This window comes from Saccoglossus kowalevskii, chromosome 8, assembly GCF_978046115.1.
Source record: "Saccoglossus kowalevskii chromosome 8, keSacKowa6.1, whole genome shotgun sequence".
NCBI lineage: Eukaryota > Metazoa > Hemichordata > Enteropneusta > Harrimaniidae > Saccoglossus > Saccoglossus kowalevskii.
In genome coordinates, this window is record NC_140648.1 from 35487970 (window position 1) to 35515952 (window position 27983).

At 35.6% G+C, this 27983-nt stretch overlaps 1 protein-coding gene across 1 annotated transcript; it reads left to right on the forward strand.

Moving 5' to 3' along the window:
• Positions 1-774: 774 nt before the first annotated feature.
• LOC100366443 (ubiquitin carboxyl-terminal hydrolase 1-like) lies at positions 775-27965 on the forward strand. The gene is made up of 7 exons (XM_002732214.4): positions 775-941; positions 10252-10424; positions 13831-14119; positions 19568-19668; positions 21479-22437; positions 23971-24166; positions 24906-27965. The coding sequence occupies exons 2-7, from the start codon at positions 10255-10257 to the stop codon at positions 25312-25314; spliced, it is 2124 nt and encodes a 707-aa protein (XP_002732260.1). The 5' UTR covers positions 775-941; positions 10252-10254; the 3' UTR covers positions 25315-27965.
• Positions 27966-27983: the final 18 nt, after the last annotated feature.

Here is a 27983-nt window from a genome sequence, read left to right on the forward strand (position 1 = left end):
AGTATGTTTATTGTCAATATTTTGATTGTATGACAAATCATGCGATATTATGTTTAACAAGATGCACTGGTCACTGGTTCTCAACAGTATAAATCTGAATATCACAAAATTAAACTTACACAGAGTCTCAATAAGTTATTCGAGTTGCTATCTGCCAGTGGGAGAAGAACATGCAGAGCAGATCAAAACGTAGAAAACATATTATCATAAAAAAATTATGAAACAAGAAGTGTACATAGAGCAGCTGATTGATAGGCGTTCAATTAAAGTTTTAAGTAAATTCAGACTTGCATTGAACAAATAGACAGTCAAACACGATATAAAACAAACGTTGATGCATCAAATGCCATGTAAAAGATGACCCACACTTTATTACAGAATAAGCCCTTTATAAAAATAAAGATAGTAATTATATTCCATTTTTTTATCACCGTCAAAAGACACAAGATAAGTTAGAATTATGAATACCCACAATAGACAACAATTACTGTGATTGATTAGAGTAGATAAGTATTGTATTTTATTGAAAATATTTATATTCTATTCTATTATATCATATTCTATATCGATATGTGTTGTTTCTGGTATGATTAAAATTAAATATTTGTGCAGAATGTATGATAAATGTCGTAAATTTATTCATTTCACTCTTGAAACAAACGTTACCTGCTTAGTATAACATTATATGACTACGCTACCCATGACTTCCGCTCAACACTGGGTTGTGTCATTAACATAATACGCGAACAGTTCAAAGATCATATTGGAACAGAATGTCAGATCTATGGTGTGCGCATGTGCACAAACAGAAACCAAAATGGCGGCAATCTTATGCGTAAAACTGGTGGTACACAATTTCGGGATGAAACAAGAGTGACACGTTATTGTCAAGAACAGCGCTGGCGTGTGTGAAAAAAGAAGCATATCTGGTGTGTCTTCGGGTATGTATATCCATCCATTGTTCAAGATATTCACAAGTTTTACGATATATTTGGCAAGGTCACTCTTTTCGTTTCTTCACTTTAGGAATGTATACTATTATAGAGTGCAAGGTGCGAGCCTATGTCCATTTCGATGAGATTTTCTTATCAAAGTGTGGCTTTATCTATCTCACTGAGTGCGGCACATATCACTGGCATCTTTGGCTGGTATAACTAATGCTATGCTGCACTAAAGTGATACGTGCTACGCCCGGTTTGTTGTGTTTTCCCGCAACCACATCGCGTTTTATTAGCAGTGAAAACCTTGGCGTGTAGGACACGCCCAAATCTGATGCACCTAACGAGAAGGGGAAACAATGTCCCCACCCTTACTTGACTCACCGTGTTTTTTTGACAACATATCGACAGTTCGATCTACGCTATCATCGGATAGTTGTTTGAAGACTAGGCCGTTGAGCGTATTGTAAGTTTTTTAAATACACTAGTTTGTATCATAAACACGAAACAGACGTCCCGTTGTCAAACAAATCCAAGGTGGTTAGAAGCTCATGACATTGGTCACAAGTTTATGTAATCACGTTACACAGTAGCAGAAGCTCCTGTAATTGTGCCGCATATAACAATGACAATGATGAGTTTTCAATGAGATTCCAACCCTGTCAAAGTTTGTAGATGTATGTGCTGATTCAGCATTACAGCAGTCAAAGCTGTCAACAAATCAAATTTTGTTGTTGTTATGTCATTATAAATTACTCAGCAGTGGTTTTATAGAATAATTATAATTAAAAAATATATATCACGCTATGACCACGTAAATTATTTGGCGTTTTTTTGTAATTTATTTATTGACTTCTAAATTTTGACCATTCATAGAATTGTTTTGTTTTTTCGTTCTCCAGAATTTCGTCATTCTTAGATTTTTCTCTTTGAACCAATGGTTCAACACTAAATTTGGGTTTTAATGAGAACAAATCACATTGGGGAACGTGTTAAAGAAATGTCTTACTGTTCGATGCTCAGCCAGCATATTGCTTATTAATTAGTCATAATTATTAAATTTTTTTGGTTTGCTCTGAAATATTTGTCAAATTTAAATTAGTTTTTTCGTGAATGTATAGTAATGCTCATTCAGTTGCAGTTGTGTCTTTTGACCCAACCAACAGTTCTTGGCATATTCAGAATATTGCGGAAGTGAATTTCATTATTAATATTATTATATTTCAAATCTAAACTAATGATTTAAATCACATCAACATTTTGTAGTTTTTATGTTACTGCAATATGCATTTCAGTTGAGAATTTTTGCTTGTTTTAATTAATATTTAACTAGTCAGAGTAAATACATGTACGCCCTATGGCCCTATTCTGCTATCAAAATTCCTGTCCCTTAAGATGATCATATAATCAGTGAATGATTATAGCATGTATTTTTAACCAAATCACACAAATAAGATTGTCTATTAACTACTGTAATCATATTGACCTATGTTCAGTGCGCTTTATTACCAATCCAGGGGTGTAATACAAAATCCGAGAATCAAAATCGAGGGAAATGGTGTTTTTGCCGTTTTCTATATCAATCAAGTACAGCTTAGTCGTGCATGTTCCAGTGAAGTGACTTGTTTTTCCATTTAATATTGCGCATTGCTGTACCACTGCCATGAGGTCTATTATTGTGTAGCTCTTGGGTAAATTTACTGTTAAAGTCTTTGTCATCATTGCTGGTATTCAATTTTGTTATATTACAGGTGTTTTAACAATGTCTTACATGCATGGATTTTACTAATAACAATGAATTCTACTGTCTTCTACCCACATGGAATTCATTTATCTGGTTCCACTATTATACTTTCTAGGGGTCACAGTGACTGGGCATGAATCCAATAAAAATAAATGTACATGTAGCAAAAAACAAAGTCTGCACTCAAGAAAAATAGCCTGAACAAATGCCAAAATCCTTAATCCCTAATCCTAGTTTAGGTATGTAGGGTTAATAACCTTATTTATTTTGGTATTTTTGAACATACAATAAATTCTATACAAGTCTAAATTTCCAGATTAACCTCGTGTAAACTCTATTAAATTAGTTTTAATGGAGAATATATCCTACATTAATGCCTTTTTTCATTTTTCCCATACCAGTATGGTTTTTTTTATATTTTGGTCTAATTCAAAAGATCTGTTAATTAATATATTATTTCATCCTGTGTGTATGATCTCTGAATAAACTCTTTTACTCAGTAAATATTGTTCATATATGCTGGTATGGTGGTAATTTAATAATATCTATAATGCAGTTAAGTATACATTATAGTAAACTAACCAGATATGTTTATTAACAATTTATCAGGATTATTGTGAGTTGACTGGACAACACACAACATATGTTTGCAAGTACCGGTATCGTTCCTACCATACTAGAAAAGTGTATTTACAAACTTTGGATCAAAGTCCAAAAAACAAACAAAAAAACAATTAGAGCCAAAAGTAAGGCATTTTTGAGAACCTATATTTTATATTGATTTGAATTTATATTTCATTTAATGTGATCTGACAATTTTACTGTTTTCAATTTATCTAAATTCTTCTATAATTCAATTTTGGGAAAGTAATACTTCCGTAAAATTAGTGTGAATTGAATTTAACTGTTAGGAAATGAGATAGTCCTTTGTTTTACCACAACACTACATGTAGTCTGACACTGCCACAGTCATTATCTTGACTGTCAAACAGATTTATTTCCACTGTGCCATTGCCAACTATTCAATTCAAATTATAAGTTTCTGTAAACTTAAAACTATTTTTCATACAATTAGACTGCTTGAAATAAGTATATGCAAATCATATGAAAATTATATTATGTAAATTTTTACTGCTATAGTGTTTTAAATTTCTGGGAAGAGCACTGCCACTGTAGGTAACTGAGGTTCAGACTAAAATAGTAGAAAACACAGCAGCATACAACATTCATTTTGCAGTGCCAGAGGAGACCTTTTTTTATTATTTTATTTTATTTAAGACCAACAATTTGCACCATGTACAGTAATGCGGTCATCAAAATGGGGACCTAGTGCACAGAGGGCTTGATTAATTAATTCAATCAATGACATATTCTCAAATCAATGGAACTGATTAGCTGAAATGTATAAACTTAACTACCTTAGCAACTGTTGCTATGATCTATCTACTAGTTTTCAGGATTGTCAGTGTAGTACAAATTGGAAAGAAAAAGAATTTTAGTAAATTCAATACAATGAATGTTACATGTATAATTTAATTTAAATTGTGTTCATATTATCAAAAATCTATCCTATCTATTTTTTTTTTACGAATAATTCAATTGTGGTATGAGGCAAATATATACATCTCAAATATTGCTGTACTCAATACTTCCACTTGAAGTGAAGTGAAAATACAAGTTTGTAGAACCAGTTGGAATGTGGACTCAATGAATTACAAAGCACATACTTCACCTCCAATACACATATGGTTGAGCTAATTTTGGATTTGACCATGAACTAATGATAGACTAGGGGTCACTACTATTGTGAAATCTTAGGTAGCAAATGATAGATGGTTTTTACAATGGGTGATTATAACAATGCTGCTTTGAATTCTGTGTTTTACCTTTACACGACATGGTTTGTGTTTTTTTTCACTGGAGATTATAACCGCATAACATATCAACTAATACTATGTATCAAAAGACTTTCTAGTTAGCTTTCAAGACAACATAATTCTTATTTGGGAGTACATGACAGTGTTTTGTAGGCATCCTCCTGTCATAAAGGCTTTGTAGCGATGAAATGTACAAGGCTGCTGTGTTCAGAATCACTACTAGTTACTGTGACACTGTGATTTTTTTTCTGAGTCTCTAGAACAGTCTCTGGTAACTCCCATGGATTGCATGGATTGACCTCAGAAGTCTATAAAAAAGATTTTCAGTCAATCACTTCCATTGACTGACTTACATCAGAGCCTATACATCTTTTAATCTACCGGGATAGTTCAATTTATATTTTCTGTCATCAAACACTTTATTTAAATACATATGTGCATGAAGTCTCATCATAAATCAGGTCTTGTGAGATGTGGTTGATTACGCTCAACTGTTGAAACATTTGATTTTATCTGTATTGTATTGTTTTGTTTGAGACACATCTATGACAGTGGATTGCTATATGTGACTTTTGCCCTGATCTACTGGTAGGTCAGGGAGTGGAATGTTCCCACCTCTTGTTATATGCAATGTTATGTCATAAAAATCAAAACAATTCCTTATGAGGTAGTGACATGATCACTACTTTCTTTTCTGTATGGTTGAATTGTTCGTGTTCTGGGAGTAATGTAACTGTTCAGACACGGTGCATACAAGTAACTTAGCGATGGTTGATGTAGCTGCCAAGTAGCTAGATGTGGAGTCTCTTCTACTTACCAATGCAGGAAATTAGCAGTAGCCCTAAGCACATAGACTACAAATACTTGTCCTTTGGTTACCATTTTTCAAATGTACAAAGGTAGCCCAAATGGACTACTAGAAACTTTAAAAAAAATAAGTTGTTTTTTACATTAACCAGTATGTTGTGGTTGTCCTACATGTACATGTACACATGTATTTTAGCAATGTGATATTTATATATTTGTGTTATCACTTCTTTGCATGGCTTTATGTTCCTACTACAGTCCATAGAAACCTGTTGGACTACCCGATATTACTGTAGGACTACCAACTTTTTTAAATTGGCATCTCACCAGGTTTCCAAGAAAATTTTGTTTATTTGACCTGTGAGGTCCACCATATTTGGTGCTCATATTCACATCATTTTGGCACTAATGTGGAATGCTTTGAGTGTGATTACTGAAATGATGCATAATTCATGTCACAATGGTTCGGTTTATGTAAATCAGTGCAAGACCATTAACTAGAAAATATAGTTACTTGTAGTAAATCAATTTAAAATACAAGACTATTACATTGGTGTCTCACTTGTAGCAGTGAGTTCTATTAAAAACTGTCTTTGATTCATTCTAGTAGGTACACTTAATTGGTTGTGCCGGTGGTCATATGTTGATTTTATAGCAATCTTGTGCTAGATCTACCAGTCTAGATTTGTAATGGTACCCCGTACTATATAACCTTAATCAATAATTGAGAAAGACGAAAAGAAAATGACAAATCTGACATGTATTGATGTAATTTGTGTTATTTAATTTTGAAATATTAAAAAATATAATACACAAGTAATATAAAATTAAAATCAAAGACTGTTCCTGTTGACAGGTTTTCTTTTGTTTGTACCGGATATGCTAAAAGATATTGTTCAGGTCACATGACCTCTATCACGATAAAGGGACTGTGCTTAGGTATTGCCATTAGATAATTACAACCCAATTCAATTGTACATGGTTCTCATTGGACACAGAAGGTAGAATTTATGTTCCATTTGATAACAGTGTGACATATGACAAGGTATCACAGTGACGTGCCACAAGAAACTAAAACAAGCAAATTTATATTATTCGTTTTCATTGTGTTAATCATGACACACATCTGTCCGCTTTAGTTACCAACGCCTTATTATTATTCAAGTGGTCAACACAGTGTCATTGCTGGTATTTCCTAGGATGATGAAGTGTTTTAAACATGTCACGCCATGCCATTAACTTAAGTGGTTTTTACTCATTGGAAGGAGCTTACTAACTCCCAATATTTTGATGGCCTGCTGTCTCAATTTTGTTGTCTTACTTTTGACCTCAAGCTACATGTAAAGCCATCTTCAACTCTCAGCCTTGTCACGTCACTCAAGCCTTCAAATGTTTGGATTACATAACATATGCCTTTCACTTGTACATACAGTGTGCCCTATAATCTGATACACCTCGCCAGATTTGATGTGATGCAACTAGTCATTCTAAGGGGTGATCTCATATTCAAACATGCGGGTCAAACCTACGAAAACCCTAACCGCCCTAAACCGCCCGAACAAAACCCAGTTTTGCGGTTTGTAAGTTTAAACAATAGACAGTGCGGTTCAGGACGACCGCACGAATTTGCATAAAAACTGCGGTTCGAACCGATCTCATTTGCACCTCATTCAAGCTGTTGTTTATTTTTAGGATTGACAGAGTTTACATTGCTTTTTGAAGACTAGATAGTTGTCTCTAAAATGTGTCGATTTATTGGTGTACAGTAGTAATTTTACCGTGTGCCTTGCCTAAAAAAAACACTCTTTTATATATCGGTGAACAGCGTGCTGAATAAATTGTTTTGTTTTGATAAACTGTTATGCTCGAGTCGCAAATTGAGCAGAGGACGTGAATCAGACTTTTCATTGGGCTGGACAATTGATATGTGTCTCTGACAGCTAATAAGTATCAAAAGACGAACATTTGTTGATACAAAGTTGCACTTGAGACTTACGCTACTGTGTTCAAGCCTTTACTACTGTTGCGCGTTCAATTTTCTAACAGTTCTTTCAGGAGTGCGGCATCGCAAAATCCAGAAAAACAAATGCAGCGTACGCCATGAAAATTTATTTCGATTTGCTGCACATCGGTTATTTGCAGTTTTTCTTATTCAATTTCCAGTGACACGAAGTATCAAAACAGAAAATTAAATTAAATGGACTCGCGCTGATTATTTACGGCTATTCATCTGCAGACGAGACTGCTTATAAAAAACGAACCCTGACCTCTGAAAATACCTTATGCATAGAGTGCCTTGTACCAAAAGACCGTCGCCCAAGGCGACACAGTGCACGTTGCGATATAGCAATCGATGCATGCTGGGTGACAAGGGGAAATTCCGATTGAGGTAACCAAGATGGCTGCGTTGAGTGCATGATTTTCTGCGGTGTTTAAAACAACACCTCGCTGCCTACTTCGCCCACAGTCCCTCAAGGCACTGTGCTTTGATGTATTTTCTAAAATAATCGTTTATTTTTAATTAACCGGGGGTTCGAAATGTGTGCATTTTGTCACAGAAAAGTAAGATATCGGCAGCGGTAAATACCTGTAATTTCCCCGCAATGCCGTCAGCTGACAATGTTACGGTGGTCGTAGCGCCGGAGTCGTAGCATTAGCCCCTACTTTAGTTTTGACACAGTGATAGAGGGACTGTGGTTTTCAGATGCCTTCGTAGAAAACAATGTTGCCATTACCGATTTAATACTTTCATCATATTTTGATAACTCGCAGTCTCACAGACTTTACAAACTTAACCAAAAAATGTGCTCTATGAATTTATGAACTGACATGGACACAAAACTGACCGTACTTGTTGCGGACAAAATGTACCAGTTCGCTCCGTGGATAAACATATTTTACTGACTATGCCAAATATATATATAACGTAAGTAATTTATCCTAAGAAGCTGCTCATTAAAATTCTAGTGCATTTTTTCCCTTTTCTGTTTCAAACATTAATTTACCATATATATCACAATAGAGAGGGTTTATGGTATCACTTGATTCACATTTAATGACAAAATATAACAAACCATCACGTCTGTAATTAATTACAGATAAATTGAATAACAACAAAAATTATATTGACTTGTATCAAAATGTAAGTTGTAGGAAACTGATTATTATTACCAATCACAGAAATAAATGAATATAATTTTCATCACACTTATAAATGACATGATGTAAATAGATTTGTGAAACAAATGCAAGTTTGTTTTTATTAGCATTTACATGTACAAGACTTGCAAAGAAAAAAAATCGCTGCTGTAATTCTTAAAACTTCAAAATATAACACTCAGTATGAACATGGAGCTCCATAGTATACATCTTATTTTTTTTCCTACTGAAACTAGGCTGAAACAGTATTGTAAGAAAAACCTAGGTTTCCCTAGGTCTGTCTTCTTTGTTCTCTGTTGTTTGTTTTCAGTGGGGGCGTTAATGGGCAGTTAATCCAGAGGTTAGGTTCAAATCTACTACTAATTTGCATATTGTAGGTCTAGTAGGTCTGAATAGGGCAGGCTGGGTTTACCCAGGTTAACCCAGGTTTGACCCAGGTGTTTGAATATGAGATCACCCCTAAATACCTGATGCATAATTGACGCAATGGAAAATCATACATTGATATCTAGAGATCTTGAAAAACATCGTATTCACACACATGTTATCAACCAAGTAAAACTTGCTAAAATACAATACATAATGTCGTACATGTCATTTATTTTTTTATTTGATCAATTATGGCTGACTGGTGGCCATATTTCACCTAAAATTAGTCTAAATTCTGATACTTGAATGTATCGTTAACTGTTTCTTAGAGGTGGTTAATCTTATTATGATGTGGGTGTTTTTGATGTCCATGTTTTTCATAAAGTCAACAGAGGGGGGCTGTTCATATTACTGATTGTCTGTCATCAACTGTTATCGTCAACTTTACATTTTTAACTTTTTCTTAAAAAAACAACTGTAAGGGCATCAAAAAGCTGACTTACTTTGAGTTTTTGGGATTCCATTTTGACTCAGGATTTCTGCAAAATCAGTCCTGTTATGAGGGATCATTGAGTACCTATATACAACACCTGCTGTGTCATCAAGCAATGTGTCATATTGAAGACTCCCAACCGTCTGTTCTGCCAGCACTCCGAGAAAAATTAGCAATTGCCCCACTCTAAATTTAATTTTACTATGTCAATTTTTCACTTCACCATGAAAATTTTTGATTCACATTAAAAAGTGCCTCACTCGTACCTAATTTATGAATTTTTTGGTAATAACTGAAATTAATTCTTGTGACTGCAATACAATTGCAATTAGTATTACGAATGCTATAGTTATGAACTACAGCAATGGTTATTACAAAATTGCATTCATTGCAAAGCTTACACTTAGCAAGGGAGTCAAAACTTTATTGCTCAATGAGTATGCTTTGGTGTTCTTCAGTTGTCTCTTAATTATATACTAATATATTGCACAATAGGAATATTTAATTGCAGAAATATATTAGTTGTTAAAGTTACCGCATACAAGTTGTTACTAAAAGCAATTTTATTAAATTTTGCTTTGAAAATACATGTAGGTGCTGTCTCAACTCTCAAGTCAAGCCTTGTTTTTGGGTATAAATATTCTTCAATGTCCACTGCTGCAAACACTTGAGATTACCATGAAGTATTTCCATGTTTTGATACACCATGTATCTTGTTGGTATATCTTTGAACACTGACGTAACTACAGTGGTTGTGTTACTCAGGCCTAATTGTTGGTGTAATCAAACTTCTTGCCTGAATTACGTACAGTACATGTATGTCATAGGATATGTTAGAATCAACTTTTTTTTTTATATTTTCAGAAAATGTCAGCAGCTTATTCTGGTTTGTCAAAGACATCAAGCCCTCCTAAAAAGAGACCCAAACTATCTTTGAAATCGAAGCGTAAAAATTCCACTATGCCTGCACAACAGAAATTAACCCCATTATTCAACAAACAACAGCCAAATGGGGCTATTTCTAAGGAAAATATTGAGTGAGTATCTTCTTCATTGAAGCATGTACAACATATTTATTTTTCAACCATTAGATTTATTGTATCATAAATCATTAAAATTTGACTTACAGGTACACATCTTATTTACATAAAGTACATGTGCTACTAATAGAGAAATACGGTATATGTGTCCAGTTTCAATTTCCTATATTTGTATTTCACATGAATCATGTCCATGTGTGTGTGCATACAAACTGAGTTGCCCCTTTAAAGTTGAACAAAAGTTTGTTAACCCCATATATGCAAAATTCCTATTGATTGGGGCATTCAACTGAAAGGAGTACCATTGTGGGGGATTTGACTCAAGAATTCTGAATACATCTTATAGGGTTTGTCTAGTGGCTACTTAAACACCCAGTCTAACCTTTATCACTTTCATTTCTACTACCTTGCCTCACACTAAGTATCTTTATAAGTTGGGTTGAAATTCTTTTAGTAGGAACATTCTCTCAAGGCCAAATTTTCTTAGCTTTAAAACTAGTAAAGAAAATACATATATCTGCATTTTTTGAAAGCCACCAAGGAAGCTTAGCTTGCTTGTCAAGATCAAGCCTTAATAACAAATTAATTATTAAACATTTCATAGGACTTGTGTATGCCTGTGTTAGTATTTGCATTGTTATTAAAGTTATAAATAATGCTGTTGGAACTTTTTGACCTACTGTATATGATATATACCCATGGTCTGTTAGTTTGCACTGCATATATTTACTTAGGCTCTATCTCTGTGTTCAATGACAATTTTCACACATGTTATCAACCAAGTAAAACATGCTAAAATACAATACATAATGTCGTACGTATGCAATTCTTTACGTTTTGATTTGTGATTAATTATGGCTGACTGGTGGCCATTTTTATTAGTCTAAATCTTGATATTTGGATATATCCCTACTCATTTCTTGAAGATGACTAGGTCAATTTCATCTAAACTTTAACCTTATCATGTCAAGGTAAAGGACATGTGGCTGGTAGGATAAGGGGTGAACTTCATGTAATGTATGACGCATAGAAAATAATGTCCACCGCCATATTCACTGATGTTTAAATCATTTGACATTTCAATTGCTAAACACATCTCTAAACAATCTAATTCAATCTTACTTGGATTCTGTTCACCCCAAGGAAAATAGATAACTTGTTCAGTTTACTGGATTTACAAAATGTATACTAACTAGTGGTCTCTGCGATAAATAGAACTGTATTCAATCCTGACAACTATGCACATGCCTTGTCTTTTGAAATAAATGGCTATCCGGAACACATTCATCATTTGGGGGGGGGGGGGGGGCTTAGGGCGTATGCTATTAAAATATATTCAAATATGTCTGATAATTGAAAGTGATAATGACATGTAGGTCTCCTCAGGGTTTTAGCGAGCCACCAGTCCACCTACCAAATGGTCTGGCAACTTTGATTTTGGACTTGCAACTTTTTCCCATTTTTCTGTTTTTTCCTATTGTTCTTTGATAATTTTACAAAAATATATCCAAAACCATCTACATTTTCATGAAGTTGAATTGTTTTGGACTGCCAGTTGCAAATTCCTTGCTAATAGCCTGGGTCTCCTGGATGTTGGTTTCACAAGTGTAGTGATTCCTTTTCTTAAATGGCCAACCCTAAATCCAGTTCAATATGTAGGAGGCTCTTCTGATCCACCTTATTTGTTTATTTACTTTACATCGTCTCATACCTCATGGTTGCCATGGTTACCAGAAATTACTGTGTTTGCTATTTGTACGTCTTGAATAGGCACGTAAACCAAAGTTCATTATTTGCTATATCATTGAAAAGTGTCTTACTTTGTTTATCATCTATGAGATACACTGCTGTCATTTACATAAGTGTATATGTTACTAATACAGCAAATATGATAATGATTAGTTATTATTTTCATGCAATCTTTGTTTTGTAAATTGTTATATAGTATTTCAATAGATTAAGATTTAAAACACACTTATTAAATTATTGATGGCAACTATGACTTAGCTTCCTGGTTCCTATCCTATTGGCAAATAAATATAGCTGGAAGGCATGTCACCAGCTCCATTTACAAGACTATAATAACTATGTACTTGGATGATTGATTCATGACTAGATTATCTATTTCCTTTCTGGACAACACTGATTGTCATGGTAACCTGGTGAAACCCAAAGATTTCCCTGATGTAATACAATTATTTGACTTTGAATTGTTCAAACCTAACCGGTTCATTTGAGTTGTTTATTTAAATGTCACCTTCATAGTATTGCCGGACACTTCTTGTCTTCCTCGCTACCAGCCATATATTAAGTTATGTACCTGTTGTTTACAGGATTATTTTCCCACACATGCATTCACTGATGCATACTATTTATAACCATAATAGCTGCCCTTAAGGCTTGTACTCTGACCTTTTGTACAGAAGATCACATTTTATTAGCTGCCTTTTAAGTAGTTTGTCTTTGTCTGTTGAACAATATGTACTGGCATTCCTCTGCCATGGATAATGCCTGGTGAGAAGAATTAACTGGAAACTTTTGTTGTGGAACAAGTTATACATAGTTTTGCCGTAATACATAGCTTGACACGCGGCTATCAAGTGCAATGCTTACCTCTATACTTAGTTATAGTGTGCTAAATCACCTAAAACTGCCATATGTACCGGTAACTAACATTGGTATAGGTGAATAGAAAGTACATGTACTTGCATTACACCTGTATGGAGCATGTGCCATCGACCTAAAATCGTTACCATTGTTAAAATTGTATGTAAGTGGGTCAATAAATGTTAACTCCATCATGTATGTAAGTGGGTCAGTCAGTCAATTAATGTTACTGACATTAATGTATTTAGCTGGGTAGATGAATGTTGTTATGGAAGTAGGTCAATTAATATTACCGTACTGCCATATTGTATGGAATTGTGAACATCACAGCCATATTATATATTGGTGTATTTAGGTAAATCAATGAATGTTGTCAACATGTGTTGTGTACATGTAGGTGGGTTATTGTATTTAGGTAAATCAATGAATGTCATTGACATACAGTGTAGGTAGGTTAATGAATGTTACTGCCATACTGTATTCATGTAGATCAGTGAATGTTATCAACATTTGTGCGAGAATTGATCAATGAATGTGTTTATATGGGCCAATGAATGTTACATGAACTTAATTTAGGTTGGTCAATGAATATAACAATGTATTTTGATGGGTCAATGAGACAATGTATTTATATCAATGAATATTACTGATACAATGTATATTTATATCAATGAATGTTACTGACATAGTGTATTTAGATCAATGAATATTGGGGATATAATGTATTTGGCGGGGGGGGGGGGTCAGTGAATGTTAAAGTATATTTTCAATTAATTATATTCACTTTTGTATCCAGTTCTAGGTCTGATGATGAAAGTAAAATTCTAAACACTGATGAAAATAAAGAAGAGAGCAAGGAATATGTGCCACCATATACTGGTCTGTATAACCTTGGTAATACATGTTATCTCAATAGTGTTATACAGGCACTTCGCTACTGCCCAGAATTCAATGAAGGAATACTGGAGATGGGTGGAGATATTGACAAGTACTACTCCAAACAAGATGAAAATGATAAATCGGAGACAAACGGCAAAGATTCTCAACTCCCAGCTCATTTTCATTTGGTCAAGAAAACTAAAGAGGTGTGTATAATTTTCTGAAAATTTGTTATTTACAAATTATTCTGAGAAAATTGTCAATCATTATACTCGTAACATCACAAAGATTCTGTTGTCTGAATTTGCTAAGCACATTTATGCTAAACATGCAAAAGCTCATAAGTAGACATTAGTTTGTAAACAGTGAAACACTATGACTGTCTGCCGCAGGTGCCGACTCTCCTCGCTTTAATTTTCTACACAAATTTAAAGAATATTGTAATCTTTGGTGATACTACTAGTACTTTTATTTGCCAAATTGCCAAAGTGGCTGTGAAAATTTTACTGTTAGCAGATGCCCAGCTACTGATCCCTATGTATATTTCACGTCGAAATAGAAACATCTTGATTTATGTGAATGCGTCTTTAGAAGCACTTCATCGAATGTACATGTGTGCGTGCTTTTAGTACACTAAACACTGTCATTTGTTACGTTACACCACAAGGATGGCAATCAGTAAAACTAAACAGCAATGTGAGATGGTTGGTTGATTCAGAGAGAGTTAGGGGGTCATACCAAATACATTCATGCCGTTTGAACTGTGATCAGTGTAAACTGAGACTCTGCAGGAAACCAATTTTGAAGTCATGACAAAAGAATGTCCAGAATGAACTAGCATCATTTAGATATTTGAAACCAGTGAAACCGGATTAATTTACCCCTGTCCTTCTTTGATAAAAATGACAACTGTAAATTTCAAACACTCGGAATTGTCATGTTTTAATGATTTATGGGCGTATGTGAGAAACGAATCTTCCTAAAGCTTACTATTGACTCAAGTTGACTGCCACAAAATTTCATGATTTTTGAAAAATTGTCTCATTTGTTTTAATTCTCTATCTCCCAAAGGGAGTATGACCTTTCTGGCCAATTGTGTATAGTTTTGGTAGAGCCCTGATACTTTGCGTTAACTTCCACTTTAACTGACAAACTCATACACAACTGGATCAGGTTACACTTGCCTACTCAAATATAACTGGGCCAAGTACACAACAGATAACAACTGATATGGAGTGGCTTGCTGACAACCTAAGTACAATTACATAGTACAGAGGCACAGTCATGAACAATTGGATAGGCTTGTAGGCACACATAGTAATCTATGGTGTGTCTTGCTGAGCACATTCATGAACAATTGGACAGCACACACACACAGTTATTGACAACTGAGGCGTTGTTCTGTGCATTTAAAAAAACTGGCATGGAGTATTATTTATTGAGTCCTATTTGGTCTGGTTTTCAGAAATATCTAATTACCTAAAAATACACTGATTAGTAGGTATATATATATAATATTCACACTGCACTGATTCATTAGGCCTGCAAAATAAAGCATACATGGTCAGTTTACAATTGCATAAATATCACCCTACCCAACACCACCCACCACCCTTGGGCCCATCCTAACAAAAAGTTCCAGCACTAATTTCTAAGCTGTCTTCTTCTTGGTCTTCCCACTCTTGGTCTTTCTTGATTTCTAGGATCTCTGCCATCCCACCTTAGTCTGGCTTCTGCCTGATCCTCTTCATTATACTGGGTCTCTTTGTACACAGTTGACTTCCCTGTAGAAATATGGTGATAGGGCAGGAAGCAGTCCCTGCAAAGGTGAATACTGCATCGGTTGCACTTGTAGCTGCTCAGGTGGTAGCCTCCACTCCTTGTCTTTCTATTTAGTTTGATACACAGCCTACAACAATGTCCACGTCCTGCCTCACGCACCAGTGTGTGCCCCTTGTAGCTGTCAATTGATGGCTGTGCAGTGACAAGCTCTTTCTTACGTGAAGAGAAACCACCAACCAGAGCTATACCAATCTTTAATTGATAAGATTTGTGTGTCAGATTGGCATTGGTTATGGTTTGATAAATTATCCAACTGTTGGTCAAGGCAGTGTCCAACAAATAGAAAAATACATATTTCCACCACTTGTGGGTTTGGCGTTGTGAGGTGTAATATGCCCTCAACTGGTTTGCTCTGTCTACACCACCCATAAACTGGTTATAATTTTCTATAACCTCAGGTGCTGGCACTGTGTAGGTCACTCTTTTATGCGATTCTTTGTTTTTTACATATCTTACAAGTCTCTCTCCCCTGGTCCTGAAACCTTCCTTGCATGTTGTCAGAGCAGTGAATAATTTTGAGTCTTTCCATACGACTACAACCAAGTCTCCTTTCTGTCTTGAGACAAATTGACCCCTCTCAAGCCGTTTTATCCTTTTACTGTCAGGATTCTTATCACTTGCCTTTAGACAAGTTGGCATTCCCTTCCTGGTTGGCCGAGTACTGCCAATAAGGAATGTGTGATGATTGTTTAGCAGAGTCATTGCCAAGTCAGGACTAGTGTAAAAACTGTCTGTATATAAAATATGATTGAACCCTTGTACATGGCTGATCATATCAACACACAGATCATGGGTTTTTCTATCCCCTTTTCTATCAGTAATGGCAGATACTGTCATGAATCTGATACAGCTTATGTAATTAGAGACTGCATCTGCAAGTACATAAACTTTAAATCCCTTGGATCTTGGTTTGCTATGAATAAATACGGTTGGGATACCTGCTTTACTCCCCTTATAACCTATGATAGCTTCATCTATTACTATCTCTTGGTGGAGATTATAAGAATTTTGGGAAGACTCCATAATTTTGTTTAGGACTGGAAGTACTTTATACATTGGTTCCCGACTTTTCTCAATTCTACGTCTCTCAGGATCACTAATATTTGCTGGATCTTTGTCAGCATCATTGCAGTGAAAATACTGAAGTATTTTTTGAAATCGATTTCTACTCATTGTTCCTGCTATAAATTCATTCCTAAGAGCAGTCTGGTTAGACCAGTAGTCCCCAATTTCCATCTTTGGATCAACACCCATCAAGATAAGGATTCCAAGAAATGCTCTAATTTCATCATCTTTGACTTCATGCCAAAATTTATCTCTCTTGCGTTTTCTGAGCTGGCTCCATTGAGCATATTTGTTTGTCTCACGGCGCAGTTTTTTAATCAGATATGTAGGAAAAATGGTATGAAATGCTTCCAGGACACTTGCATTCTCATCCAAAGGAACATTGGGGCCAGGTGGGTCACCTGTAAATTCCATTGAACCAGTGTGACGTTTCAGGTGTGATGACCACCCTTCATCATCCTCACTTTCAGAACTGTCATCAGAACCAAGGTGCATGTATTCAGTTGGCTCCTCATACCTGTGGCCTCTTTTCCATGTGTCTTCAATTCTTCTGACATTTACATTTTGTCTTATTCTCCTACGTGATCTCAAGGTAAGCCCTTCATGCGGGTCTTCATCTGACACTACATCTTCCCCAGAAGATGAGGGGAAACAATGGTCACTACTGACTTCCATATCTTCCCCTGACTCCAGGCAATCATCTGACAGGTCATTTTCTTCACTGACGGCAATCACCCTATCATGTCTCTCATCATTGGTCTGTTCATTGCTTCTCTCATCTCCCCCAATACTGGCCATGTCCTGTGGTGGTTCATTGCCAACTACTGCCATGTCCTGTAGTGGTTCATTGCCAACTACTGCCATGTCCTGTGGTGGTTCATTGCTAACTACTGCCATGTCCTGTGGTGGTTCATTGCCAATTACTGCCATGTCCTGTGGTGGTTCATTGCCACCTTCACTAGTGCCAACTACTGCCACGTACTGGGGTGGTTCACTGTTACCTTCACTCGTGTCAACTACTGCCATGTCTTGCGGTGGTTCATTGCCAACTACTGCCATGTCCTGGGGTGGTTCACTGCCAGTGCCACCTTCACTAATGCCAATTACTGCCATGTCCTGAGGTGGTTCACTGCCACCTTCACTCGTGTCAACTACTGCCATGTCCTGGGGTGGTTCACTGCCACCTTCACTAGTGCCAACTACTGCCATGTCCTGTAGTGGTTCATTGCCAACTACTGCCATGTCCTGTGGTGGTTCACTGCCAACTACTGCCATGTCCTGCAATGGTTCAATTTCCTGTGGTGTAGATGTACCACTAAAAGGAGTGGCTCTACCACTATCTGTATATCTTAAATGTACCCTGTCTTGCAGTGGGTCACTGTCACTGACATCCATTGCCATGTCCTGCGGGGGTTCACTGGCATGTTCAGGATTGCGAACCACTGGCATTTCTTCTGGTGGTTCACTAGGTGTAGATTCACCACTAGAAGGGGTGGTTCTATCTGTAAATTGTAACCTGCTGCCTCTCCTTGTCCTGCCACCAGAATTCATTATACGTGACTCCTCATTGCTGAGTTGCAAGGCAGCCACCTCTCTAAGTGACATTTCCAGCTCCTCACACACTTATGCAAAAAAAGAGAAAAACTTGTAAGTATAAAGTATTTAGCCCAAGGTCAATTTTGTGTATCAAAAATACATCAACCATATGGGATTCAATATACTTTAACTACATGCCAGTTATTTCCCCATGCATCAGAAACACAGCCAATTGTGACTAAATGTTCCTATTAGCCCAGGCTAACTATGTCATGAATAGTTAGAAGCATTGCCAGTTACATCTACATTTGTTTAAAACACTACCCAATTGTACCTCAGTGGGCCCAGTACAATGTCTAGTTGCTACTCACTGTTTTTATCCATAGTGCCAAGTGTGTTTCAATGTACCTTCAAATCAGGCCAGTTGTATACTTGTGTGTATACATATACTGCCAATTGTGTTCTAATGTGTTGCCTTCCATCCGTATCCATAGTGCAGTTGTTTCTCAATGTGCATGCAAGGCAGGCCAATTGTGTTCTAATGTGTTCAAAACACTGGCCAATTATTTCCTAGTATTTCCACTGATATAGCCAACTGTTACTTACTGTTCTTATCCATAGTGCAATTGAGTCCTATTGTGCCTGCAAAATTACTGAAAACCATGTAAAGGACTGCAAAAATTCTGCCGATTTTCCCACTTTTTGAAGACGATGTGAAGTATGCCACTGTAGATTTAACTGCCTATTTATAGCTCTTCACACGCACTAGCAGTAGTACTCAAGGCCGACCTGATATGTGATACCAGGCCAGATCAAGTTTCACATTTTTCAGACACAGTGAAAAACATCTGGGGCTTATACCCTAGCATAGAAAAGAGCACTGAAACACAGTTGGCTAAAAAAGGGTAACACATATTTTTTTTTCTGACATGACAATTGAAGCACATTTGGGAGGTTCAGGATTAAGCTTGAGTACACATGGGTTGTATTTTAAACGATAAAAAAGTTGTGATTTTTGAGGTTCTAGGATTTTCTTTAATACAGCTTAAGTACACATGTTTTTTTATATTTTAAAAGATGCACACTCAATTTTAATTAAATTGTTTTCAATTATTCAAGTACAGTGTACCAGCTTTACAAATGTATATTTAGCTTGAATGAATAATGAGTGTAAACGTAATTGTCTATGATTATGTTTTGTTACCACACAGTTACTGGAGCATATGCTGAAGAGTGAGAAAGGTTACGTCGCAAAACCGACAGTTGACACTGATTTAGCGGTCAAACCTCAGCAACTGTTGGAAACATTAAGGTGAGTCTTATCTAGATAATGTGTTTGTGTGCGAGTCAAAGATCACTGAGTTCCTTTTTGTTTTTCCCATGACAAGTACCCCCTCACTTATCCATATGTAATTGCTAATCAACGCGAGTGGTTACTTGAAATCCACCAAGCTATATTTTAGTGTGACAAATTTTAAGCATTTCCAAATATACAGAAGTTCACTTTTTCCCGAAAAAGTTAGTTTGACATTGCAGTTCATGATGACCTTTACCAAGATAGACCTGCATGGTAGTACCTATACCTTAGTTACCTTGTCACTGTATGTACCATAGCACCTAATGGTTATATCATTGAGTCTGTATAAAGGTCAGTCCACACCATTGTACAATGTGAAGTGTTCTTAACTCTAGCAATCTGTCATATGGTACTAAATATGTGACTAATCTTGGATTTTATTGTAAATATCAGTAATGCCCTGTATGTCAATGTTTGTTTTCGTTATCTTGTTTCTACTGAACTCTATCAGTTATGAAATCATGCATGATATTTGCAGCTCATTTTATCTGGCATCAGTTTGTTCGTAATCATATCCAGTTATGTCCTTTTTTAGCTCCGCTGTCGACTTTGTCGAGCGGAGCTTATCATATGAGTGATTGTCCGTCGTTGTCGTCCGTGTCAATGTTTTACTTTTTCGACTTCTTCTTGAAAACTACAAGCCTGAATGCTTTGATACTTGGTGTATATGTACCTTGGGTAGACCTCTCTTAGGTTTGTTCATTTCATGTTGATATCTTCAATTCTCTAATTTTGGTGAATATTTTTGTCATTTTTGGTAAAAAGTGATATTTTCGACTTCTTGTTAAAAACCGCAAGTCCAATTGCTTTGATACTACATATATAGGTACTACATGTGGACCTCTCTCAGATTTGTTCATTTTGTAATGATATCTTTAATTCTCTAATTTTGGTGAATATTTTTGTCATTTTTGGTAAAAAGTGATATTTTTGACTTCTGTTAAAAACCGCAAGTCCGATTGCTTTGATATTACATATATAGGTACTACACTGAATATAGGTACTACCTTTCTCAGATTTGTTCATTTTGTGATGATATCTTCAATTCTCTAATTTTGGTGAATATTTTTGTAATTTTTGGTAAAAAGTGATATTTTGGACTTCTTGTTGAAAACTGTAAGTCCGATTGCTTTGATATTACATATATAGGTACTACATGTGGACCTCTCTCAGATTTGTTCATTTTGTGATGATATCTTCAATTCTCTTAATTAATTTATTTTGGTGAATATTTTTGTAATTTTTGGTAAAAAGTGATATTTTCGACTTCTTGTTAAAAACTGTAAGTCTGATTGCTTTGATACTATTCATATTGTTCATTTTCTAATGATGTCTTCAGTTCTTTAATTGAAATGTGCATTGCTAACAGCGGAGCTATCTCAGCCGATAGGCTGCTTGTCTTTATCTTACCGATACTGTGATATTTTTTTTTATATCATTACTAGTAAAAATGAAGAATATTTTAAGGTTTTTTACAACTCATTTGCTGAATGAAGTGTTGAGTCAAGTAAACAAGAGGATACCCAAACCTATTGCTATGGGTTGAACATTAAAAAGGCTAAATCTACTGGCCTACATTCATCCATTAACAGATATGACTTTTGGGGAACATTGGTTATGGTTGATACACAGGTGCTTTTGTTCGATAAAGCCTGGCTGGCGTCAGGATAGCACTTTAACATAATTTTATGCAGCAGGTTTCATTCATGTATGATTGATAGAGGGCGCTGTCACTCCACCCTCTAATAACTTTATGTTCTTGCAGGGATTTGAATCCAATGTTTCAAGGGTACATGCAACATGATGCGCAAGAGTTACTAAGGTGTCTTCTGAGTCATGTACAAGATGCTAGTCAAGAATTGCGGAAAATAGAGAAAGAATCAAGGAAGGCTAAACTGCAGCAGCAGGCAAATGGTCATAACGGCAATAGGCTGGAAACTGTCAATGAAGACGGTAGTCTGTGTGAAAAACTTAAAATAGAACAGAACGGATATACAAACGGAAATGGGTCAGCATCTTCGTGCAGTACCTCTGTCAATGGGGAAGTGAAAACACACAAAAAAAGCAAGAAGAAGCGGAATAAATCTAAGTCACCGAAAAAAGAAAAGGATAATTCTGTCAACATGGACTCTATATCCTATAGTAGTAGTTTAGAGTCGCCGACAAATACTATGAAATCAACAAAGAAAAAGAAACGTCTTGGCCTTGGGAGAATTAGACAGGCTTTCTTTGGGAAGTCTAAGAGTAAAAATAAGGACGGTCTGCAGAATGGAGACATTGCTAATGGTGAGGGAAGCCTTTCACCAAATGGAAGACTAGTCAGGGAAGCTGAGTGCCAGACGGCAGATGATGATGATGACGACGACGATGATGTCCCTGCTGATAAAATGGAAGATGTCTCCATTAATGATGTTGGTAAAATTTACTCCAATAAACTGAGATCTCGTAGCAGTAGTACGTCTTTATCAGAGATCGATTCTGTGGTCTCCATGGACACTGTTAGAACAATTGAATCTGACTGTATGGAACTTGGGGGTTCTGAAACAGAAATTGATTACAAGGTACAAGTTGTGGACATAGTAGATAAACTGTTTCAAGGTTCCCTTGTGATGCGCACACGTTGCTTGGAATGTGAATGTTCCACTGAAAGACGAGAAGTGTTCCAAGATGTCAGCGTACCAGTCCAGAGTGACAACGGCAATAATGATGAAGATGATGATGGAGGTGAGAATAAAAATAAAAACTATTTTATGTGGAGAATTTGTTAGATCTGTTTATGTAGTTGACATCTTGTAGTGGTTGTGCTATTTGTTCTTCATTGTAATGTGTGTTACATGTTGGATATTTGATGAAACCCTAATGAAATATTCACTGTTACGAAATCTAAATTTTGTCTATCTAGCTCAACAAGTATGCTGAAATCTCCAATATACTGTATTTCAATCCAGTGATATTATTTTAAAAATTCAATTAATTTTTTTGTCAGTGTTTATTCATACATATTATCTCTACTCGTATCTTGGAATGCATACCTGGCTCATATCTTGGAATGCATACCTGGCTCATATCTTGGAATGCATACCTGGCTCATATCTTGAAATGTACACCTGGCTCATATCTTGGAATGCATACCTGGCTCATATCTTGGAATGCATACCTGGCTCATATCTTGGAATGCATACCTGGCTCATATCTTGGAATGTACACCTGGCTCATATCTTGGAATGCATACCTGGCTCATATCTTGGAATGTACACCTGGCTCATATCTTGGAATGCATACCTGGCTCATATCTTGGAATGCATACCTGGCTCATATCTTGGAATGCATACCTGGCTCATATCTTGGAATGCATACCTGGCTCATATCTTGGAATGCATACCTGGCTCATATCTTAGATATACTTTGAACATACTCCTAAAATTTTACTCATTAATCATGTGAATTCATTACAATGTCATGACGAATTGGGCAGGCACACTATCATAGTGGCAACTATCTTTTGATGTATCTTGTGGGTAAAACTTATAACTGTATCCATTGTTAAGGAAAATTAGCAGTGTTGAATGTCACGTACGGTCACTCACTCACTCACTCACCGTAGAAGCGAAATCTTATCAGAAGGTAAAGACTGTAGGTGTGGAGGGAAGTAACTAGCGGAACGGTTACCTGGCATCTAGACTAATTCTTTATGTATGTTTGGGGGACTATGTCCTATCAGATAGGTAGAGTTACAACTGTTGATCCCATGTGCTGTTCTTCACAAGGAGTAGTAATGCTAATACAACTTTTTTTATTTTTCATTATTTCTGGAAACAAACTCTAATTTTGGAGCCAGCATGCAATTGAGTAAATTTTAAGTTTTTACTCAAACATTTGTCTATTTTTGTCCCAATCTTCTGAAGGAAAGTGTAGACTATTTAAACAAGACTACTACTGGTGGTTAAAAGGTTAATCATCCAGCCGACTGGGGCTGAGCGAGGATTGTGTTATCTATATTTGATAATTGAAATATTTATCGCTTAGCATGTTGCTAAATCAATACTTGTGGTAAACTAATAAGTAGTCAAAACAGGAAATTTGTGACTTTATGGGTGAGCGGCAATGTTAGTTCAAACATGGTTGCTTTTCATTTGCTGAAAAAACATTAGCATTTATAACATTCTCTGAACTAAGCTTGCGTAAATTTCTTCCGCTTAGCTAGTCAAACCATGACCATGCAAATAGTTTTTATGATACCCTTTTTTTTTTTTTTAGGTTCTCCAAGACCACCCAATCTTTCACTCAGTTGGGCCATATCTGAGTTTGCATGTAAAGAACGCTTAACTGGAAATAACAAGTATTACTGTGAAACATGTATCAGGCATACCGAAGCAGAGAGAACTCTACATTTTGAAAAGCTACCTCAGGTCTTTACTGTTCATTTGAAGAGGTTTACTGCTACAGTAAATGGGTAAATAATATTTTAATACTGCTGCAATAACACTCGATAAGTGTTATTTTCTTCACTTAAAGCAGAACTGTCATTTTCAATGATTCTGTTACACAACTTCTGATTGGTCACCATCTATGTCACTCAAGGTCAGGGCTATTATGACCAAGCTCAACACATAATTTTGACAATTGTTTGAATTTATCAGCTTGCCTGTAATATGCAATTAGCTTTTGAGCATTTCTCGTAAAAAAACTGATTGTTATCAATATGTGAACATTCATTGTGTGAGCTTTGTATATGCACAGTTCTGACGACAGTGCTGTTTTAAGGTATGAACTTGCCAACTAGTATAAAATTTAAAATCACTACAAATAAAAAAGAGCGATTGCCAAAACTTGTTTCTATAGAAACCAGGACCGATTTCTCCCATACTCTGCTCTGGTGGCCATTTTGAAATCCATGCTTGTCAAAATGCAACTGTGGTTCATAATAAACAAACTATTACAGGTTCCTAAATGTTTTTCCCCTGTCATTTATTACGTACATGTAATGCATACGTTATTAATAGAGCAAATACAGTAGCAGTTTAAGGTTTTATAATTGATGAACTACCACATGGCAATGTTGATCTCTCAAGCAATATTGGTTACTATTCTCCCAGGCTGAATATTCATTTTACACACATTTTAGTGTTTACCTTCAGTTTTGTAACATTTGAACAATAATTATGTGTTTGCAATAATTATGTTATTTGCAGATATTATCAAACGGGTACAGTCTCCAAGGTAAACAACCCGATAGCAACGCCGACAGAACTCAGCTTGGAACAGTGGTGTACTGTCAATTGTGAGGACAGTCAATGCAAGTATCAATTATTTGCAGTCGTCATGCACAGTGGGGTATCTAGTTCCAGCGGACATTACATAACATATATCAAACATTCTGCTAAGGATGTGTCAACGAGAGCTGATCATAGGTCAAATGGTGTTAACGGAGATCTCAAAGAGGTGATGACGAATGGCGCGACTGTGCAGGAAATATGGTACCAGTTTGACGATGAGAAAGTCATTGAAATGTCCGATGAGGAATTTGAACAACAAATGTCGCCGGCCACCACCTCCACTTGTACGCCATATTTGTTGTTTTACAAAAAAATTGGGTACTAACTTGAAACATTACAATAGAGTACAAGAAATCAGCTATGCAATTCTAAATAGGTATGAGGCTTGTCGGGATGAACTTCACTGCCCAGTGAAATGTACATGCAGGGTGATATCAATGACTATCTATCCCAGAATGCAGTATTCAATATGGCAACTATGTAAATATGTATATAAAGAAAATTGTGATAGAGGGCGCAATTTATAAAACATTTGTTGAATATTGCATACAGTATTGTTATAATGCAATTTATTAATCTTTATGGGGGTGTTGATATAATAATTGAGTTCACAATAGTGTATTATTGTTTACACAATTTGAGAACTAACAATTTTCTGAGGCATGATGAATATTACCAAACTAGGTAGTGATTGGTGATAAATCAGTGACATTAATGACACTATGGGTCTGTGTTGGCGCTTACAACTTACATTTCTGTACATCGGCTTGTTTATTATTTCATTTATTGAAGAAATGATGTTATCAATTCATCATATATTCTGATTTATTACCATATTAATTTTTTTTTATAGAAAATAATAAAAAAAACCTGCCTCATATTTTTTTTCTCAGTCAATGCAGCTGATTTTGTTTTTCAGAATTTGTAAGTTGCATATGTATTTTCGTTGAAATGCTTTTGACAATATTCCCAATTTTGATATTGCTTTGAAGAACAAATTTGTAATATACTGGAAACAATACCAGTTTAATACAATAGTTTTTTTGTCAATGACATTATTTCAGTCATGTACAAAAATTCATAATCATTAAAATTGAAAATCCATGCAAATCGGTACTCATAGAATGTATCACAGGGTTATGCGAAAATACTGTATTTCTTAACAAATGAATAATAAAAATAAGTCTCAAGTCGTTTTGAGTGTTTACCATGGGTAACACAGATGTAATGATTTCTCAATTGTTAGCCTTGAGTTGAATTAAGTACATGTGGTGGTAATATTATCTCACCCATGTGTCACTTATGTAATCATTAACCCAACTGATTAAAACCTGTGTTTGTTATTTACCATTATATTACATTACTGCACACCATTTAATTTTCACAGAAAAGAATTCTGGAAAATAAAAATTTGTGAATCACTTTGACTTGGTGTCTTTGAGCACCACAGTGAGTATTTTACCGCTACAAAGTTTCAAACAACTTGCTATAATTTGTCATTCATAAAATTAAAACGTTGCTTCAGCATATACAGATTTATATTGAATGTATATTCTAGAATTTAATTACGAGATTTTTGACGTCCATCCATTATTAACTTTTAGAGAGACGAATTGAAGTAAATTAATTACATCTAGCTTGCCTGTCAAATCTATGGTTTTATCACAGTTTTCCTGCCCACTGCAATTGATTTGAAGCTACCAAAATGAATTTTCACAGTCTTGCAGTGTGCCAGTTCTGGAGGCAAAATATATAGATTCAAATTTCCTGTTATTACCCCCCAGCCAAAATCATGAACAACAATCAATTCATACCTGTAAGGCCAGACTTTTTTTATTCTTTGTTTCTCGAGTTTTTATAAGGCAATTTTTTTGAGGGCAGGGAAAAAAAAAAATTAATTCTTTTTTTTCATTAGATTTGTGTGGTTTTCAAAGAATTTTAAGTGAGATCATTGATCGGAAAGAAGAAATGAAAAAAAAATGTTATTCTATGTATAACCTTGTTTCTCATCTGTGCAAGACTTCGGTACTTTGATCATGATACTCCCACGAAAATACAACTTGGATTTGTTATGCGACGGGCGGTAAAAAAATGAAGATAAAAATATTTTTTTTTAGCAATTTTTTGCGCTTACAAGTCGGTGGGCGCAAGAAATTACGCTGAAATAAAATTTTATTTTTATTTCATTTTTGGCTCCTGTTCATTCGGCGGGTTCGCGAAACAAGGGATAATAAAAGTCTGGCCTAATATATGTTATCACGCTACACACTTCTGCTTGTATTCACTTGGGTAATTTTTGCTGAGGTTTAAAGTCAAATAATTTTATCTAACAATCTCAGAATGTTGGCCCCCTATGATGTGTATAGTGTATGAGTACTGCCAAGTATACACTCAAACAGTACATAGTCACATTCAATGCATTTTTTATAAACTGAAAAAACTGTAATTGGTCACTTCATTTATTGCTTTCTATGTGTGACATTTACTGCAGTCAGTTATGTGTCTATGCTGTAGCTGCCATTTAAACCTGGACACCATCACTTCCATGTTCCTTTATTTACATTTCTGTGATTAGCATTTTACTTTGACATTGGCATGTTTACTACTGTTTGTAGTTTAAAATAGAAATAACTCTCACTAACTGTAAATAGCATTTTAGTCATTGGACATTACTGATGTATGAGGGCGCCACATCATGCAAGTTCTGTAGGATAACAGTTACCGGTAACTGCCATATGAGGGCTCAGTCTCACCAATGGCCTATTACCCCCCCCCCCTTCCAAAGTAGCTAGATTTCTCAATGTTTGATCACCCTCTAAGTTGCAGTGGTGTGTTCAGCTGACTTTATTGGGTTGTTTACATGTATTCGGCTTTAGATACTGTGATCTTGTGACTGAATATGGATTTACTAGATTGTATTTTCTCTACTTTTGGTATGTACTTAAAAAGTTGTAATAAACTTGTACATGTATTTGATTTATGGTCTCTGATTAT

Excerpts from the sequence above, each read along its gene's own strand:
- LOC100366443 (XM_002732214.4), top strand. The coding sequence starts at position 10,255 with ATGTCAGCAGCTTATTCTGGTTTGTCAAAGACATCAAGCCCTCCTAAA. Across the intron at positions 14,120-19,567 it reads TGGTCAAGAAAACTAAAGAG|TTACTGGAGCATATGCTGAA; the intron begins GTGTGTATAATT and ends GTTACCACACAG. Across the intron at positions 22,438-23,970 it reads TGATGAAGATGATGATGGAG|GTTCTCCAAGACCACCCAAT; the intron begins GTGAGAATAAAA and ends TTTTTTTTTTAG.